Source organism: Capsicum annuum, chromosome 9 (genome assembly GCF_002878395.1).
Source record: "Capsicum annuum cultivar UCD-10X-F1 chromosome 9, UCD10Xv1.1, whole genome shotgun sequence".
Taxonomy (NCBI): Eukaryota; Viridiplantae; Streptophyta; class Magnoliopsida; order Solanales; family Solanaceae; genus Capsicum; species Capsicum annuum.
In genome coordinates, this window is record NC_061119.1 from 125,015,788 (window position 1) to 125,037,277 (window position 21,490).

Genomic DNA, 21,490 nt, shown 5'->3' on the forward strand with positions numbered 1-21,490 from the left:
AAAATAAAAGGAAAAACAATTTTTCAGCCCAAAAAAAAAACATATTTTGTAAACCCCACAACTGAATTGATAACACATGGTATTTTCCCCACATAATTACAAGACTACTTAAAAATTATACTTTTAGATAACCCCTGACCGATGTTGTCTTTCTACAAGAGCCAACCCTCTACCCCAGCCTGAGTCGTCTTCTCCATGATACCCCAAATGACTAATTTAAAGTTTTTTTTCCAAATCACTTCTAACAATTACTCAAAACGTAAAAATATAAAAATTACAACTACACATTTTGAAGAATTGCGGATGTTAATCTTTCTTCAATATTTTTTTGACCCAAAACACATGAAAAAGCTTGGGAAGTATGGACAAAGCGGTTTCTTCTTTTAAAAAGAAAAAAAATTCCTATGAGAACGGTAGCGGAATTGAAAGTTTTCAAATAAAAGATTATGTTTTTTCATTGAGAATTTTGTAATTGCAGATTAATTCCTTTCAAGGAAACCCATTTGGACATGATCTTGAATTTTGAGTATGATTCCTGTAATTTAGGAAAAAGAATAGTTTTTTGAGTATGATTCGATTTTTGAGTAACTTGCTCTTTTCTTTGTGAGCTAAAAATAAAATTGCAGGTTAATTTCGATCGAAGAAACCTATTTTTTCTTTCAATTTGGCTACCAATTGAGAGACTATTGATGAACATGTTTGACTTTTAAGCTTGAAAAATGGTGGAAAATAGTGGCAAGAGAAAATATGGCGGAAGAAGAGAAAATGAAACAAATTATCTAAATAAGCTTTGCCATGTCAGCAAAAAGTGCCAAAATGACATAGAGAGACACTAGTTAAGGTGTTTAAAATGAACAATCGTTAGTTGAGATGGCAACATGAAAGTTCATGTCAAGTTTACGGGGCTGACGATTTGTTTGGCCTTTTGTTTTTGTTCCTTCGTCATTTAATCGTTTGCTTTGAAATATTGTGACCACCCTTTCATATTGTGCAGTGCGAATAATTATAATCCTTCTTTGTCCACCACATATTCATTAGTAGTATGTATTAGCAATGAGACAGTCTTTTGCACCCAATTTGCATAAAAGTTTGTCAACAATGTTCTTTGAAAGCATAATATGGCTTTAGACACCATCGATCTTGAGTCATGGAGTGTGAATTTCGATTGAGCAAGGTGAAGCTTCTTGCTTCTTACTTCTTAATAAGAGTCGGGTTACTGGAAGAAAAACAAAAAAATAATGTTGAAGCGAAATATATGAAGATTGAAAACTAGAATAAAGAATGAAGATTAAAGACTTGAAGGGGAGCCTTGGAGTAACTGGTACAGTTGCTGTCATGTCACTAGGAGGTCACGGGTTCATGCCTTGGAAACAGCTTCTGATAGAAATGCAAGATAATGTTGCGTATAAGACACCCTTTTCGTGGGGCTCTTTTTCGGACCTTGCGCATAGTGGGAGCTTTTGTGTACCGGGCTGCCTTTTTTAATAATAAGATGAAATTTCAAGCAATAAATTCCCAAATCTCAAACAGAATTGCTATGAATACTAATTGATTGTAATAGGCTTATTAGTGGATTAGCGCTAATTATATTTACTAGCACATTCAATTCAAGAACTTTTAGCAATCTAGACCCCTAATTGAATAATTAAAGACAACAATTAGTATAAGACATTACCTTCTTTAGTTGAATTAGAACCAAAGATATCCAATTAAAAAATCAATCTTACCTCTTAGAAGAATCGTGCTTTTAAGGTTAGATAAATTTCAAGTAGCCAATATGCAAAGATATAAAGAAAATTGTTGGTAAAAAGGAACAAAATCCACTCCTATATATAGGAAAATTTCGAGCAACCTATCCCAAGGAGCAGTCCTACTTTTATGGAAATAACAAATAGTAAACCGAACAAGAAAATTTTATACTAGGAATATTAAATGAGAAACAAGTAAAAATTATCAATATCACACTTAATGCCAAAACTACTCCACGCAAGTATGGGCACTGACAAAATTGCACCAAAAACTCACGTCTAGTGCATCCCCATTTTAGGCATACATGCAGCCCCTATGGGCATGAATTGCAGCCCTTTTGGGTGTGATTCTCAGTCCATTTTGGTCTAAATTTTCAGCTCTTTTGAGCATGCAAATCAGATCTTTTAGCGCTCGTTTGGGGCTCCACGTGGGCCCCAAGTTTCCTCCATTTGGGCTTGGAATTGGACCATGGAATATGTGTTGCACTTAGCCCTTCAGAGCTACAATTCTTGGGCGCTTCTTCCATGATAAGCACCTTCGTCATCTTTTATTGGAGCCTTCTCTTGATCTCCTCAACTTCCAAAGTTTCATCTAAGCCTTTTAATGGAAATATGCCACTTTGGATACTGTCATTGCCATCTTATCCATTAATCATAAGCAACGACGGAGGAATAAAACAGACTAGCCATGTGTCCACTTAACCTAATTAAGCTAAGAAGGGATACATTTGTCTTACAAAGCATGTGGACATCATCATCCCAATAGAAAATCTTTCTACTTATGTAAGCACAACAAATAGCTCGTCTAGATGCCGCCTCTCCAATTTATTCCTATCAATAAAGTATCCAATGGGTATGGAAAAGCCGACACTATATCCCTACCACAAGCATCAAATTGAACACTTCTACAATAGCCAAACATCCTCAATTATACCTCCCACAAATTCTACATAAAAGCTATTTACATAAGCACTAGAGTTCTTTAGAACGATATACGAACCCTTACATGGGTAAATTTGAGCTCATTATTTGAATAATCAGAAATAATATCATCACACATTGAATTCTAAGGTAGGGGGAAGGATGCGTACATATCACCCTCCCCAAATCCTACTTGTGGGATTACTTTAGGTATGTTGTATACTCATTGAATTCTAAAGGGATGCGTACATACCATCCTCCCAAAACCCTACTTGTGGGATTATAGTAGGTATGTTGTTGTAAACTCATTGAATTCTAAATAATTGCTTTAATTCTCACGCAAGGAATCATGTAGGTTCAAACAAAGAGTATTTTAGCACTGTGTCATGATAGTCATGTATCTCATCATCATTAGTAGAAAACACTTTTTTAAGCTCACAATCCCCAAGACGTGAAGGATTATTACATTTCATTACACAACAAAATTTATATTCTAGCACATTATCATATGAGAACTCATGCAACACTAGAATAAGAGGAGGGAACATCCAATCACAATCTCTGGCCCCCCTCCCCCCCCTCCCTTCCTCTCTCTCCAAATTTCGTGTCTTGTTTCAACAACTGCTTACTTTGGATTTAGCTACTCATGATGGGAGAAAATAAACATAAGCATTAATTGAAGTCATAGTGTTTACTTTGGATTAAATTGAAGATGAAAGAAATAACTTTGTCGTTCTTTATAAAAGCTTCTAAAACTTTGAAATATTGCAATTACAAACTACTAAATTCTGGTAAAATGAAAACATTCATGACAACTATTATAATAATCCTACAAAAGGTATTTATAATGACCCACAAAATTGAATCCTAAACAAATCGAATTGTGTGCCGACATCTTCCAAGGTCACATCCACGCACTGTACATTGATCCATATTCCGTGGATTGCCTTTAACTCCGTCGTTCTATTCTAGGTTTCTAGTCTCCAGCTGTAAACAATCGACGGATTTTTCTGCTAGCCTGATCTTCACCAGATGTACATGCCGTGAATGTGACATATGGTCCTTATTTTCTGTCGTACTTTTGTCATCTACAGTATATTCTTTTTGCATGCCATCTGGACTTTCCACGATGGGATCTACACCCCGTATTTTTGATTCATGGCCGTGGATGTCCTTTTTTTGGCAATTTCTCTGCTTTTCCTGCTATTGATCTTTTTGACTTTCAAAACCTACAAAACAACATTCTAACATTAAGGCCCTGTTTGGCCATGAAAACCATAATTTTTCGGAGTTGGAGTTGATGTTGTGTTTGACCATGAACATAAATTAGAGTTTTTGAAATTTTGTGAGAGAAATAGGAGTGAAAAAAGTGAAAACAAGTTTTAGTTGCTTTCCCTTTTCCAAAAATAATTTTCAGTAAAGCGAAATAATTCTTATCACAAATGAAATAATTTTTTAGGAAAAAGCGAAAGGCCAAACGCCTACTAAAAACATATAAAAACATGCAAAAGGAAATTTAATACTCAAGTAAAAGACATTGGATGTGCCATAATTTTAAGGCACATCACAAGTCACAGTTGTAAATAACAATAACAATAGGAATAACAAAAATTACATGGAATGAAGGAAATGATAAATTATCATCAGGTGGACTATGTGTAATAAGAATCAAGTGGATTAGTGAATCAATTTGGAGAAGGAATATAAATTGTTCACTTAGTTTAGTTGTCGGGCTAGAAAAATGACAAAAGATTGACCGATTGAGTCGATTGGTTCCATTGGGCCACCCAAAACTTTCTAGTTTGGCATAGTGCTCTATCTCTAGTGTTAGTAAACGATTGAAACCTAAAGGAAAGGCAATCTCATGGTTGTGAATTTCCTCACGATCACCAAACCGGATCGATGTTGCCTTTCATATCATTCAAGAAGTGGATAACGTAATATTTGTGTGCTTTAAGTTACTGTCACGCTAGATGGTCGACATAATTTGTCCAGCATATTCGAAACTCACAATAGAGGGATGGATGTTAGAATGTTTTGAGAAGGTTCATAATTTTTCCAAAGCCTTCGGAAAAGGCTAGTTCAATTATTTGTGTGGGCATCTCTCCTAAGAATGACGGGTGACCATAATCTAGGTTCCAACGAACTCACAACTGGAAGAGAACACAAATTATATTTATGGGTAAGACTAGACTACCCGTTCCTAAAGCTGCTCCTTGACGTATATTTGCTCTGGTTGCTTTGCTGGCTCCTGTAATATTGTCGTGGTTGACTGGGATGATTGGTTTGTGTCGTAGCTAGTTGTGTCCTAGCTAGTTTGGTATGTGTTTGGGACAGGGAGAAAGATGATGACAACTATAGTAAGGGTGATTTTCATTTTTTTGGGGAGGGGGGTTGCATACTACTTTGGGGTATGTTCACTCTTTTGCTAAGGGTAAAGAGGGAGAGGGAAGAAGAGGAGGCATATCATATATCGTTTATCAAAGGGGAAAAGTGTGTTCAAGTGGGTCAGGGGAGTACTTTGACTTTGGAATGTTGTTAGGTGTCAAGTGCAATAGGATCGGAAAGTGGGATGAAGGAAACTAGGGAAAACACAAGAAGGTAGGTGTGATGTTCTAGTGTATCAAGAGGGTGCGTGAAAGGGATGGGGTGGTAAAAGAAAGGGGTGAATGATCCAAACAAAGAGGCCATCATCAAGGTGGGTATTTGAGGGCGGGGAACGGAGCTAGGATGCTTGCAAGAGATGAAAAGGGAGAATATGATCGGTGCAGTTGGTAAAAATGTGTGGAGGGAGCGGGATGATTGAAGTACTTTTGTGGAGGTTGGTCTTGAATTGTTTTGGTATACAATGGGTGATGTTAGGTAATGTTAGAGAGGGGTTGCATAGATGACAAAGACCATGAGAGGTTGCTCGCTATCTCTTATGTGGGTCGTATAGTTGGAGAGAAATAGAAGAGCATTTGAGGGGTTTGAAAACGATTTTATTCATTTTTTTTGGGCAATAAGTGGTTTTATAAGTTGTGGTACTCAGGAAACGCGAGGAGCAAGAATGGTGTAGGTATCCTAGTAGATGATGAGCTTAGGAAGCAAGTGTTAGGGTTAAAAGAGTCAACAATAGGATGATGTCGATTAAACTAGTTATTGGAGGGTCTTCTTGGAATATTATTAGTGCATATGCCTCTCATATAGGTTTGGATGAGGAAGAAAAGAAGAGGTTTTAGGAGGCTTTGGATAAGATGGTGAGGGGTGTTCCCACATAGGGTTTTTTTTTCGACGAGTTATGGTGATGTGCATGGAGGCTCTGGATTCGGTTTAAGGAATGATGAAGGAGTGACACTTTCAGATTTTGCTCGGGTGTTTGGATTGGTGGTTGTTAATTCGAACTTTCCTAAGAAGGAAGTTCACTTGGTTACTTTTTGTAGTTTGGTGGCCAAGACTCAGATTGACTTCTTGCTCCTTTGGAAATGAGATAGGGTATTTGTAAGGATTGTAAGGTCTTACCAAGCATGAGTCCTTCAACCCAACATAGACTTTTGGTGACGGACTTGGAGATTATTAAGTAGCGGAGGAGGAGAGGTGTGGAGGATCAACCGAGGATTAGATAGGGCAATCTGACTTTGGCCAGTCCACTGGATATAGGGCATACAACTGCTAGTTGCCATCATAAAGACAACTAGAGAGGTGTCAGGTGTTTCGAGAGGCTGCTTGGGCAAGCACCAAGGGGACTAGTGGTGGAACGAAGAGGTGAAGGGGAAGGTGGAGGCTAAGAAGAGATCGTATGCAAAGTTGGCAGAGAGTAAGGATGAAGAGGATAAACGGAAGAATAGGGAGGAGTATAAGATTGCTAGGCGGGAGGCGAAGTTGGCGGTCACAATGAATAAGGATGCGGCTTTCAAAAGCTTATACATAACATTGGATAGTAAAGATGGGGATAAAAAGTTGTATCGGCTAGCAAAGGTTAGGGAGCGGAAGACTCGGGACCTCGATCAGGTGAAGTGTATTAGGGATGTGGACGACAAAGTTTTGGTGGAGGAGGGTCGTATTAGAAAGAGATGGCAGTCGTACTTCCATAAGCTCCTGAACGAAAAAAGGGATGCTAGCATTGTGTTGGGGGGATTTGGAGCATACCGAGTGGTTTCGCAATTATGGTTATTGTAGGCGCATTAAGGTTGAGGAGGTTAAGGAGGCTATTTGTAGGATGCATAGAGGTGGAGCAATGGGGCCAGATGACATTCCGGTGGATTTTTGGAAATGCACAAGAGGGGCAGGTATGGAGTGCTTGACTCGGTTGATGAAGGTGAAGGTGGCGGAGATGAGAATGCTTCGGTGGATGTGTGGGTATACGGTAAAGATAGGGTTAAAAATGAGGTTATTCGAGATAAGGTAGTAGTGACTTTGGTGGAAGCCAAGATGAGGGAAGCGAGATTGAGATGGTTCAGTCATGTGATGAGGAGGGGCACGGATGCCTTAGTGTGGAGGTGTGAGGTTAGCTAGGGATGGCTTTAAGCGAGGTAGAGGCAGACCGAAGAAAAATTGGAGGGAGGTGATTAGACATGACATGGAGCAGCTCCAGCTTACCGAGGACATGACCCTAGATAGGATGTTGCGGAGGAGGCGGATTAGGGCAGAATGTTAGTATGAGTTTAGGATGTATCTTTTGTTGCATTACTTGGTGTTATCTTTTATATGGTATTATTGGATGTGTTGATTTATATTGTATCTTGTCCGTTTACTATTCCTTGTATTGATTGTTTTATTTTGAGCCGGGGGTCTATCGGAAACCTCTCTTTCTCACATCTGAGGTGGTGGTATGGAATGTGTGCACTTACCCTCCCCAGACCCCACTTGGTGGAAATATAATGGGTATGTTGTTGTTGTAAAGTGATTTTATACATTTGAGGGCTAGCCCTTTGTCTTTGATTGCTTTTTGTTGCACCCCTGAGATTCCTAGATGGTCGAGTCTATTTCTTAGAGAATCATGTTATGATGTATATTCTCAACCTTTTACATACAAAAGTTTTTCCCAATGCGAATAAGATTATTTAACTTGTCCCCAAAAATAAAAGAACAAGGATCAGGTCAACTAAGTTAAATCAATTTAATTTCTATTTCAGATGAATACAACTTGAATTTGTAAATATGCTCACTCGTTTAGTGGTTATCAAAAAACATATGCTTGCTCATATATAGTGCTGTTCTGAAAGAGATGTCCATGGAAGTTAGGTGCATCCATTTGAGTGTTGGATTCTTGAAACTACGGAGTATCTTATTAGATTTTTTTTATGGTTTGGGTGACAGAATTGCTAGTTATCAGTCACTTAAGTGGCCCTTAACCCCCCATTCTTCCTGTTAGGCCTTTGAATACAAGAAGCTGCTTCTGGATTACAACAGAGAGGTTCGACGAGCAACTCATGACACCATGACAAACCTTGTTGGCGTTGTTGGGTATGCACTTATCTTATATCAATCAGAACTAGATATACTTTCTTGCATCTGCTACAAGGACAAACGTCAAACTTCAGACTATTATAGCAATGACGACTAGTCTACAGTTTCTTAATTTATCCTCTTTTTTCTTCATTTTGATGAAAACTGGATAGTTTTTAAGCAGCTTGTTAGCTTCTATAGATTAGATTGCACCTGCTGGCAGTTATAGTTTTATTAGTTAAGCAACGTGTTGACAAAATCTTATATTTCTTAATAAAACTCAACTTCTAAATCATTTAATGGTTGGGTGGTGCAAATGATACCTATGTTACTATGTTCTAAATCACTTAGTGGTGGTGCAAATGATACCATGTCAATAACCATGTTGCACGTACTCTTCAACAATGTCAATGGTTGTGTGTCGGATTCTCCAAAACTAAAAAGATATTTTTGGAGAATCCGATACGGGTGCGACATTGAAAGTGAAGAGTCCACGCAACGTAGGTTAATAATAGCTCTTCTTCTATTAGTTGTATCTTGATCATAATTTGGTAATTTTCGTTTGTTCAAACCTCTAGCATATCACATATGATACCATCTATGGCTTGCAAATATTTGGTTGCTTCCCATCCTAAAGTGATTTTCGTGGTTTTCTCCTTTCCTCATTTTTGCAGAAGAGACGTTGCTCCATATTTGAAGTCTTTGATGGGACCATGGTGGTTTTCCCAATTTGATTCTGCCTATGAAGTTTCGCAGGCTGCAAAAGGATCATTTCAGGTTACATGTGTTTCTTAGAAAGTAACCTAACTGTAGATTTACTAGCTAGTTGCATGGTTTCCTCACATGCCATGAGGATCAAATAAACTTCTTCTAATTGTGCTGTACACCAAAATGAAATTGAAGATCAACGTGCAAGTGCATCAGTGTGGTGAAGTGAAATTATAAATGAATTACATGTAACAGTTTCTTCCTAGTAACTTGTATTGGTTAGACTTGGTTTATGTTTGACCAGCTCTGCTTTGCTCATCATGGCATAAAAAACAGATATATAGAATACCTACTCTGTTAATATGCACCATTTGAATCTTTTACTGAATGGATAAGTGTTGAGAATCCAGTGGCATTTTATGTAATCTGTGGAATTTATAATCATGGGCATACCTTCAGAATCCAGTGGCATTTTATGTAATCTGTGGAATTTATAATCATGGGCATGATCTGAATGGTCTAGGAGATGCTATTAGTTCTCCTATATTCTCTCTGTTTTGTTGATGAGCTTCTTGACTTAGTTGTCTGTTAGATACAACAAAATATAGCAAAACTTTCAGCTGTGTCAGTCTTCATCACAGCCTTACTGCCATGTGTAAATTATATTATCAGGCTGCTTTTCCAGCACAAGATAAGAGACTAGATGTCTTGATTCTATACACATCAGAGATATTCAGGTACATTGAGGAAAATCTAAAGCTTACTCCCCAGAGCATGTCAGACAAGAATGTGGCATCAGATGAACTGGAAGAGATGCACAAGCAGGTAATATCCGTTAACATTTAGTGGGCGCATGAATATCTCCTTGGTTCTGACATATGGAGAAAAAATGCTTGCTTTTCAAAAGATTTGGACTTCTCGCGCTTCTCAGATTTGATTCTTGCAATCCCTTTTTAATTCCACATTGGTCCTGATTTACTTTGTTTTACTCTAATTGGTTACAGGTAGTTTCTTCATCATTACTGGCATTGGCCACCCTTCTTGATGTTGTGGTCAGTGCACAATCTGAAAGGCCTGTTTCGGAAGCCGAGTCAAAGCGTGCTTCTAAAGCCAAGGTCGTAGCTATTTCATTTGCTGAGAGCTTGTCATCTACTCATAAGTTATTTCGGGGATTTCTGAAATCTCAGAGCTCTGCTATTCGCTCAGCCACATATTCAGTCATGAGAAGTCTCATAAAAAATGTTCCTCATGCTATCAAGGAAACAGACATTATACATCTCGCGGATGCAATACTTGGAGCTTTCCGGGAAACGGATCCCTCATGCCATTCATCAATGTGGGATGTGATCTTACTGTTTTCCCAAAAGTTTCCAGAGAGTTGGAGTATCATAAAGGTTAAAAAATCTGCTTTAAGTAGATTCTGGCATTTTCTTCGAAATGGCTGTTTTGGATCACAGCAAGTATCATACCCCGCTCTCTTATTATTTTTGGATGTTGTACCTGCACAAGCAGTTGAAGCACAGAAGTTTCTTCTTGAAGTTTTCCAGAATCTGTGGGCTGGAAGAAGCTTGAGTTATTCGTCACATCTAGACCGTCTTGCACTTTTTAAAGCAATGAAAGAATGTTTTCTATTTAGCCTGAAAAACAGTGATAGGTGAAGAGTCCACTGAACTTTTCCCTTTGAAGTTCTGTGGCCCGTGAGCTTTGTATCATTATGTCGAGAGCTGTTTCTTTTAGTTTCTGTGCTCAGATATGTGTTCCTTCTTTCAGGTATTCTGATTCCGCAGATTCCTACAGATTTCAGCAGACACTTACAGATCAGATCCTCTTAAAGCTGCTGTGGCATGAATACCTGTTCTCTATCAGCACAAAGAACCAGGATAGTGTCTTCTCTTCCATGGATTTTTCTTCTGATGGTATTGGACCTTCTCATCAGGGATCAAGACAGCTTAATGTCAAAATTCCAGAGGGTTATGTGCAAGATCTTGGGAAATGCATTGTTGAAATCCTTTCAGATATCTTTTTTCTGGAACCTGATTTGAATTTGCTATTCTGTTCAACATTTCAACAAACCTGCCTTGCTGTATTTCAAGAAACAGACAGTTCTGTCGCGAATGGCGAAGGGGTAACTGAGTTCTTGTCAGTAGTGAATCAACAAGCAGTAAGGAAAGGTGAAACTTGGCCTTTAGTTTATTTGGTTGGACCAACATTGTCGAAGTTATTCCCCTTGATTAGAACACTGGTAAGTTATTCCTTTGTAATGTGTTCTTTTGGTTGTGTTTTTGTGAGTAGAAAATACTGTAGGCTCTAAATCCGTGGCTGCCTCCCCTCCAAAAAAAAAAAAGAAAAGCAATGGAGAAGGACAGTGTGTGAGGGACAAAGGGAAATTTGGATATGGTTGACAAGTTTCTAACTAACACTATTTTTTGCTCTCTCTATTTTTAAACGTTGTGGACAAAAAGTTGCTGACCACTTATTTTACTGAATGTTCAGAGCTTAGCCTTCGTTCTTTTGAGAACACTATATTTTGGGAATTAATTGCTTTCAAGGGAAAACCTAAAATTTCTCTATCTGCATATCTGGCTTGTTTATGTTTCATTACTGATTTCCATGAATAATGTTAAGCCCAAACCCAAGCTCAGCTTATCAACATTTGATCCTTTTGTGGTTTCACCATATTCTTGCCTCGTCAGTGATATGTATGCATTTGTATTTGCTCGTCGGGGAATAGGTAAATAAAATGCTTTCACACGTGACCTATCAAAATTTTCTTTGATGATTCTTTTTACCAATATCTTTCAGTGTCAATTTGATTCTCTCGTATGACTTGCTGTATTATCTAGGATTCCATTCTTCAGCACAGACGGATTCTAGAATTTCTGCAGTGAGAATTACTGTGGCTTTTATCATATTGTTTCTGTATCACTTTCATTCTCTCATATTGGTTTTCAATTGTAGGATTCCCCTAATGCAGTGAGATTTATGGTGGCTGCTGTCTCTATATTTGGTCCACGGAAGATAATTCAAGAGATCTTTGGCATTGAATCCGAAGGAAGACAATTTTTGCATGTCTTCAAGGAGACCTTTATCCCATGGTGCTTGCAGGCTAACGGTCCCACTACCAGCGTGTGGCTAGATCTCTTGCTTTCGTTACTTGATGATGAATGCTCAGAAGAACAGTGGGCTAGCATCATTATGCATGCAACAAATTTGGAAGCACTGAATTCTGCAGATCGGATTGTGAACTCCGATTGCCTTTCTCTATTGACTATGCTCATTGAAAAAGCAAAAATAAGAACTAGCAATAGAAGCGCCATGCATCATAATCTTTTGGATTTTGCTGCCATTTCTGTTGTTCAAGCTTTTCCACCTTTTGGAACTTCAAATGTTTCATTTATACGGTATGTGAAAAATACCTGAAATATTTTATTCACACAGGTCTTTCTCTAAGTCCATCATTTTACTAGATAGTGACTATCTAGTGATAAAGTGGTTTCATTTTCCCGTTTGCCTATCTTTGATATCTAATAAGTTATGTTGTGGATGTCATTTCTATGACTATTATATTTTTAAAAATCATTTGAACCATTATTAGATCTATCGTATTATTTTGCTAATAGTACTGTTCTGTCACTATTTGTCGTTTCTTGTACTTTTGTTACTGCTTTTTTTTGATTGCTTTGGACTGTTTTACCTTGAAACGAGGGGATATCGGAAACAACCTGTCTACCTTTGAGGTAGGAGTAAGGTTTGTGTATACTAGACCCTCCCTGGAGCCCCCTCTATGGCACTTCACTAGGTATGTTGTTGTTGTTGTTTGTATTATTGGGACTAAGAGTTATTTTCTTTTGCCTTAAAATCTAGGTAATTGTTTGTGAACTCAAAACTTGTATAATAAACATCTCAGTGCTCTTGGGAAGGGGGAAAATCTAATCGGACAAGTAAAAGGTTGAGTTAATAATTGACACCAGAATATTCTAAGCTAATGTTTTTGCTACACATCTTCTTTGGCTCTCCTTGATAAGATAAATAAATCTTGGCCCTGGCTCAACCCTAAAAGATAACTCATGAGGTGAACATTAGCCAAAATAAGACAGCCCCCATACACTCTTTAACATCCTCTGCATGAGGGGTGTGCATATCAAATTGAAATAAAAAAGTTCAGGTTTTGATATGATATTTGGCTTAAGTTCTTTAAAAAATATGGTATGATATACGTTATTTAGAACAAAAATGTTGAGAGTAACACTGTTTCGAAATACATGCTAACTTATACAATACACATATTTTAGATTACAACTTAAGTATATAAGGCCTAAAGTTGTACTTCCTTTATCCTTAGTTTTTTTTTTTAACCCAATGTTTTTGAGAGCGTGAAGCGGCAAAAAGTGATTTAAGGCCTTGCTTTGCTTAGAGCGTGAAGCAAAGTGCTCGCTTCATCGAAACAATGTCTTTTTGTTTTTTCTTTTTCAAAAAAAAAAAAAAGATCAAAATAAATCTTACAGCACAAGAAAACACACACAGAAAAAGTCAAATAGATAACAAAATTCAATTAAATTAACACTAGGCAATTTCTTCCCATCTATCCTAGCCTTGGTGGATAGAGTTTCCCGGTACTTATTGCTTGTGGATATTGCTGGTGGAAGGTGGCAGGTATCCTGTGGAATTGGTCGAGGCCCGCGCAAGCTAGTTCAGATAGTTATTAAAAAAATAAATAGATTCAATTGAATTAAAGAACTGAATAAAAGAAATAGAATTATTTGAAATTTCAATTATTAAATTAACAAAGTGAAAATATATATTGGCATGCCTCTGGGAGCAAAGTCGATCCATAGATATTTGGAACCTAATTATGGAGAAATGTGAAAAGAACCTGTCAAGATGGAGATCAAATATTTGTCACTGGAAGGTCGACTAACCTTGATCAATTCTGTCCTAGATGCTATACCAATATACATGTTTTCCCTATTTCATATACCCCGTTCAAAGGATGGATAAAATCAGGAGAAACTGTTTGTGACAAGGAAACCGGGAAAGGAAAGGTTATGGTTATCCATCTGGTAAAATGGAAGAATATTATCAGAAGCAAAAGACAAGGTGGATTAGACATCAAGAACCTTAAAAACCAAGAGCAAAGCTCTTAAAGTGAAGTGGCTATGGAGATACCCACAGGAGGCTCAAACTCTATAGTACAAGGTCATTAAGAACAAGTATGGGGAGTTGGATAATTAGGTGACTGAAGAAGTCACTACCCCATATGGTGTTGGTCTTTGGAGATCATGATGCTGTTCTCCTTAAAAGTCAAATCTACTATCAAAGGTACACAATGGCTACAAAACTATTTTCTGGATAGACAAATGGTTGGGTCCTGATAGTCTAAAAGGCTTATTTCCTGATATTTTTGCTTTGGCTCAATATTAGCATAAGACGGTGAAATGTGGACACAATAAGGTTGGGATTTGGTCCTTAGGAGACCCTTAATTATTGGGAAATCCAAGTGTGGTTGATTTGTTCAAGCTGCTGGGAAATTTTCAAGGACTATAGAGAGGAGAGGACTTCTTATGGTGGAATAGGCATAGCAATGGTATATATAAGGTGAAGGAGGATACAAGCTGACAAACCAAACTGGTACTATCATTTTCAAACTAAAGGTTATTTCTGTCGGTCCTAGGAACAACTGAACAACAACTATTGCCCACAATCTCAACTCGATTATATGAAAATTCTCACTTCCCCATTAAGCTCAACTCATGTTATCATCATACAAAATAAAATAATATAAAATAAAATAAAATAAAATAAAAGTGAAAATTAAATTAAGTATATATGAATAATAGTAATTATAATAAATAACAATAAGATTAGAAGTTCTCTAACAATACTAAATCATGGTCCCACTTGTAGATATCATCACCTATATGGATCTTTTTCTGCCATTGTGCCTAGTTTTAGCCAAGTCTGCATTGGGGAGACATTGATCCCAAGACCGAATAAACGAGGAGGCTTGTGGTAAGTCGGTAGCCAGCGTAAAATTTGTCAATTCATTATGAGCCATAGTCATAGGAGCAGTATACAGTTTTGGCTTTCTACAACAACAACAACAAACCCAGTGTATTCACTACTGGGGAGGGTAAGATGTACGAGTCCATACCTCTACCTCTAAAGAAGTAGAAAGGATGTTTCCGATAGACCCCCGGCTCGAGACACGAAATACTAAACAAATTCATAGTAAAACATGGAACAAGATAGCATAACATAAATACGACACCCACAAGTAATAGAAAACAGAGAAAAGTAAATAGATTCGTAATAAAGCATGAAACAAGGTATCATAACAAGAATAATACCCCCACCAAGTAATTTCCTACACTAGCGACCCAAACTGACCCTAGCCTTTTGCCCTGATTCGCGTCCTCCAGATCTTCCTATCTAGGATCATGTCCTTAGTGAGCTGTAACTGCTCCATGTCCTGCCTAATCACCTCTCCCCAGTACTTCTTCGACCTACCCCTACCCCGTGTAAAACCATCCAAAGCTAGCCTCTCACACCTACGAACCGAGGCATCCATGCTCCTCCTCATCACGTGTCCGAACCATCTCAATCGGACTTCCCGCATCTTATTCTCCACTGGGGTCACACCAGCCTTCTCCCTGATAGTCTCATTCCGAACTCTATCCCCCCTAGTCAGCCCACACATCCAACGCAACATCCACATTTCCGCCACCTTCATTTTTTGAATGTGGGAGTTCTTAACTGGCCAACACTCCGCTCCATACAACATGGCCGGACGGACTGCCACCCTGTAGAATTTGCCTTTAAGTTTGGGCGGCACCTTCTTATCACACAACACCCCCGAAGCGAGCTTCCACTTCATCCATCCCGCCCTAATACGGTGCGAAACATCCTCATCAATCTCATCGTTACCCTGAATCATGGACCCGAGATACTTGAAACTATCCCTCTTACATACCACCTGTGAGACTACCACCTCATTCTCCAGCCTCACGTCATTAAACTTGCATTTCAAATACTCTGTCTTGCTCCTTAACCTGAACACTTTAGACTCATGAGTTTGTCTCCACACCTCTAATTTATCATTCACACCGCCTCGTGTCTCATCAATCAAAACTACATCATCTGCAAAAAGCATACACTAAGGCACCTCTCCTTAAATACGCCGCGTCAACACATCCATCACCAAAGCAAACAAAAAGGGACTAAGAGTAGATCCCTGATGCAATCCTGTCAAGACAGTGAAATGCTCTGAGTCTCCTCCCGCCGTTCTCACCTGAGTTTTAGCTCCATCATACATGTCCTTAATTGCTCTGATATATGCCACCGGGACTCCACTCACCTCTAAGCATCTCCAAAGCACCTCCCTGAGGACTTTGTCGTATGCTTTCTCCAAGTCGATAAACACCATGTGCAGGTCCTTCTTTCTTTCCCTATACTGTTCCACCAGCCTCCGTACCAGGTGAATTGCCTCCGTCGTCGAGCGGCCAGGCATAAATCCAAACTGGTTCTCCTAAATAGACACTATCCGTCTCAGCCTCACCTCGACCACTCTCTCCCAAATCTTCATAAAGTGACTCAATAACTTAATACCCCTATAGTTATTGCAACTCTGAATGTCACCCTCGTTCTTATAAAGAGGGATCATAGTACTCCACCTCCAAGCCTCGGGCATTTTCGCCTTCAATCCAGTCAATCACCTTAAACCAGCCTCGCCAGAAAACTTCCAATAATCCACCGGTATCTCATCAGGCCCCGTTGCCCTACCCCTTCGCATCCTGCGAACAGCCTCACTAACCTCCTCCACCTTGAAACGTCTACAATAACTAAAATCCCGACACTTCTCTGAGTGCTCCAGCTCCCCCAACACAATAGATCTCCCTTCGTCATTCAAGAGCCTATGAAAATACGACTGCCATCTATTCTTAATGTGGCCGTCCTCCACCAACACTGTACCGTCCTCCCCCTTAATGCACTTCACCTGGTCGAGGTCACGATCTTTCCTCTCCCTAGCCTTAGTGAGTCTCAACAACTTTTTTTCCCCTTCTTTCTCCTGTAACCCCGCATACAAGCTCTCAAAAGCTGCCGTCTTAGTCGCCGTAATTGCTAACTTAGCCTCCTTCCTAGCTAACTTGTACTCTTTTTTGTTTACCCGCTTCTCTTCTTCGTCCTTACTCTCAACCAACTTAGCATACGCCCCTTTCTTGGTCTCCACTTTCTTCTTAACCTCTTCATTCCACCACCAATCCCCCCGATGATGCTCGGCCCGGCCCCTAGAAACACCCAACACCTCACTAGCATTCTCCCTGATGCACCTAGCCACCCTATCCCACATAATATCCACGTCCCCCCTACACTCCCACACCCTCATTCCCGCCAACTTCTCCCCTATCTCCCACGCATTCACTGGCGTCAAGCCGCCCCACTTTATTCTATGTCTACACTCCTCTCCCCTTCTCTTCCTATCCTTCTTTATATCCAAATCCATAACCAAGAGCCTATGCTGGGTTGAAAGATTCTCACTCGGGATGACCTTACAGTCCTTACATAACACCCTATCCCCTTTCCTAAGCAACAAAAAGTCAATCTGGGTCTTGGCTATCGCACTTCGGAAGGTGATCAGGTGATCGTCCTTCTTCGGGAAGCCCAAGTTCACCACCACCAGCCCAAAGGACCTCTCAAAATCCAATAGAGTAGCCTCTTCTTCATTTCTTTCCCCAAAACCAAAACCACCATGCACATCACCGAAGCCTCCCGGTAACGCCCCGATGTGCCCATTGAAATCTCCTGCTACAACAATCTTCTCCGAGCTAGGCACGCCTTTCACCACCTCATCCAAAGCCTCCCAAAACCGCATCTTCTCCTCCCCATCCAAGTCCATTTGCGGCGCATAAGCACTACACACGTTCAGGGTAAACCTCCTAATGACCAACTTAATAGTCATCAACCTATTGCTGATCCTCTTTACCTCTACTACCAGACCTCTAAGCTCTTCATCTACTAAGATGTCAACTCAATTTCTACGCCGCTCGCTCCCAGAGTACCAAAGCTTGTAACCATCCACATCCCTAGCCTTAGACCCTACCCACTTGGTCTCTTGAACACACATAATATTAATCCTCCTCTTTCTAAGAATCTTCACAAGCTCTATGGACTTACCCTGAAGAGTCCCTATTTTCCAAAACCCTACCCTCAGCCTACCATCTTTATCCACACGTCTTCCTCTACCGCCCTTGAGGCCAAACCTTAGCCTCCCTCCCACCCCCGCCTTTTCCTCTTCCCCCACAACCACAACAACCCCCCGCCCCAACCTCCTCGGACATGATCCTATCCAACCATCAACGCCTACAGCCACTACTACAAGGAAATATAAGAAAATATAAACAATGGTAGTAACAAAGCAGCAGCAGGAAATACAAGGCTCACACAAATTAGAAGAAATAATCAAGAAACAAAACTAAACTCAAATAGGGAGAAAAAACAAAGCCAAGTAAGAAAAATAGAGCACACTAATGGCCTGGCACCAAGGACAGCCAAACAAATAATAAGGGGCGGTGCAAGTCACGAATATACTACAACAGACACGCAAGTCAAGATACAGGAGATAGTACGATAAATAATATGAAGCAACATAAGAGGTGATAGTAATAAAGCAACAACGGGAAAAGGAAGGTAGAAGTAAAGTAGATGGAATAATCGCGGAAAAAGTCTACCCCACAAATTAATACTAAGTCAAGCGATGTACTAATCCGGAACACAACTCAACAACAATCTCCAACCAAAGCAGCCAGACACTACTACCCACACAAGCAACAGGAAGGATGCAAAAAAGTGAAACAGAAGCCGTAACAAGAGACAGGGACATGACAGCAAAATAATATACAGGAAATCAAAAACTGACTGAAATGGCTAAATGCCTAAAAGTGTAGATGTCACCGGTACGCCTGCTAGCTGCTGGTTCTGTCAATATGATGTCAAAAATCGTTGCCGGAGTAAGGTCGCTGGTAAAAGGACTGCTGGTTTGTTTCCGGAGTATCGCTGGAGAGTCGCCGGAGAGCCTTCTGCAATCTTGCCGGGATTTGGACGTCTTTTGACCCGAACCACCTGTTTGACCTACCTATTTTGCCGCAGGTGAAATCCCTCACTGTTGCCGGCGTCGAGTTGGCGGGAATCGTAGTTCCACCGGAGACCAGAGCGACGGAACCAGAAGGGAATTTTGGGGGGGGGGGGGGGGGAAGTACAAAAAGGAACTGGGGTGGGAGAGAGGTTCAACCTTACCTTTTCCGGCTCAATCGTCGCCGGTGTCAGAAGCTGCCGGTAAGTCGGGGTGGAGCGTGAAGGTGAGCGTTAAATGTTAAAGGTGACCGTTGGAGAGAGAAGGTGAGCGAGTGTTGGAGAGAGAAGGTCCCTTTTCCCTTTTTTAAAGTTTTTTGCAAGAAATAACAAATAATAACCTAATCGTTGTGACGTAAAGAATACTAGAGAGCCTATGCCTCAAATCCACATTAGTTTTGGTTGGCTTGAGGTAAACAGAAAGCTTGAAAAATTATACTTGTGACTGTATCGGTGTAGACGGATTCTTTAAACCTCTCTGCCCAATGATAGAGCAAACACACCATGCATACCATAACAATGAGAAACAATGTCACACCATGCATACCATAACAATGAGAAACAATGTCACACCATGCATACCATAACAATGATAAACAATGTCATATTTCCTCTTTTTTGATCTACACAAAAACGATTCCACTGTATCATCATGCTGACAGTGATAGTGTGAAAGAAGTTGCCATCAAAGGTTTCAGCGGTATGGAGGTGCTGTTCATTTGCTTAAGACTACAGTTAGTAGCACAACACTCACAAACCCTAATTTTTCTTATTGTTTTATTTTGGGTTGCTTGATTGTTCTGTTGCAGTGCTGTTCTTGGTGACATAGCAGGAGATGATGAAACAAACTTTCTGTCCCGAAGTACACTAGTACTAGTATTTGGGGAGGTTCTTAAGAAGTTGACAGCTTTCATGATGGATTCTCCCTTCATATGGGTCAAGGACACGTGTTCACTGATACTTGTGAGAGACAATCACACTGAACTGGGATTTGCGCCTTCTATGGATGTGAATGAGATGGCCAATTTTGCTTTACAAGTGCTTGATGGTGGCTTTTCTGCATTGAAATCTTTGCATCATGAAGTTGAGCTACTTTCGGGAATCTTAGCTGCAATTTTTGTAATTAAATGGGAATGTAACATGGCTACTGTCTTCAATGATGAACTTGGTGAAGAATCTACAGAAAAATTAAAGACAAGGTTGGCTTCTTGTGAGCTAGTGCATGCGCTCCATCAGAAAATTTGTAACCAGTTCCTATTTAGTATCAACATAGATAGTCGAAGGAATCTGGAAAGCATCTTGGTCCAGACTGTAAGGATTGCTGTGCTTGAGGATGAAAATCTGGATTCTGCAGAAGTCACATCTTTATGCTGTCACTGGGTCCTTGAACTTCTTGAATGTCTCTGTCAAGATCAGTTTGAGGTACATAAGCTGTTAGACCGATTTCTAAGCCAGAATGATTCTTGGCCTGCTTGGGTTGCACCAGATATAAAAGATGGGAAAAGAGCCGCATTGGTGAAAACTGAGAGTGCTACAATTGAAGTGAGTGCCCTTCCTGTTTATGTAAATCATATTGAGCAGTTTTGGGATGACCTCATGCACTACTTTCTATTCACTGCTATGTTTTTGTTGGAAAAGAGGGTGTTACAGCAAGGTTTATAACTGACACATATTCTTGTTTCCTTTTTTTGTTGAGGAAGTATACATATTGTTGTTGACTTTCTCATTCAACTATTTAGTTTTGTACCATTTTGTGGCATCATTTTAGCTTTTCCAAGGTGAGTTACATCTTATTACGCATTCATATTAGTATCAGATCTCAACGTTGTGTATTTCATCCCTTTGCAGACCCCAGAAGGCACCAGGTTTGTTGCTCTGATAGACAGACTTATAACAAAGATAGGGTTCGATATAATCATAGTGGGTGCTGTTTCTAATGTTTATCCATCTTCAACTGAGGATCCTAGTTATCAACCCACCACAACTCCTCAATGTCATTATTCTCGTGCCTGGCTGGCCGCTGAAATCTTATGCACTTGGAAATGGAATGGCGGCAATGCCTTGTGCTCCTTCTTACCTTATCTCTGTCAATATTTAAATAGTGAATGTTATACGCCTGAGGATGAATTGTTAGATTCTATTGTTGCCATATTGCTCGATGGTGCACTTATTCATGGGGGTGTCACAGAACCGAGTCTTTCTAACTTATCTCCTGTTACAAACATGGAGAGTATTGGAGAACCCTTTCTGCGAGCTGTTGTATCATTATTGTCAAGACTGTTTGTAGATGATGTATGGGGAAAGGACAAAGCAGTATTTCTTTTTAATCAACTTTTGAATAAACTCCATATGGGCGAAACAAAAAATATAAATTGTTTGAGGATATTTCCTTCAGTTATGGATGTAATCATTAAACCATTGAGTGTTCCATTTGACAAAGACAGTGCAAACATGCAGTCTGCTTCTTTTGAATGTTGTGAAGTGCAAGAGGTTATCATGGATTGGCTCCAGCGAACAGAGTCTTTTCCACCCTTAAATGCATGGCAAACGAGAGAAGGTAA

At 39.7% G+C, this 21,490-nt stretch overlaps 1 protein-coding gene across 4 annotated transcripts in view; it reads left to right on the forward strand.

The window, feature by feature from the left end:
• LOC107842460 (E3 ubiquitin-protein ligase listerin) overlaps window positions 1-21,490 on the forward strand; it is a 34,217-nt gene that overhangs the window by 6,291 nt on the left and 6,436 nt on the right. For all 4 annotated transcript variants that reach the window (XM_047396966.1, XM_016686312.2, XM_016686310.2 and 1 more), the window contains exons 5-12: window positions 8,023-8,114; window positions 8,771-8,873; window positions 9,477-9,629; window positions 9,809-10,458; window positions 10,575-11,046; window positions 11,763-12,205; window positions 19,739-20,471; window positions 20,778-21,486. In XM_047396966.1, the coding sequence (XP_047252922.1) occupies window positions 8,023-8,114; window positions 8,771-8,873; window positions 9,477-9,629; window positions 9,809-10,458; window positions 10,575-11,046; window positions 11,763-12,205; window positions 19,739-20,471; window positions 20,778-21,486 (3,355 nt within the window). The remainder of the gene's footprint in view (window positions 1-8,022; window positions 8,115-8,770; window positions 8,874-9,476; window positions 9,630-9,808; window positions 10,459-10,574; window positions 11,047-11,762; window positions 12,206-19,738; window positions 20,472-20,777; window positions 21,487-21,490) is intronic.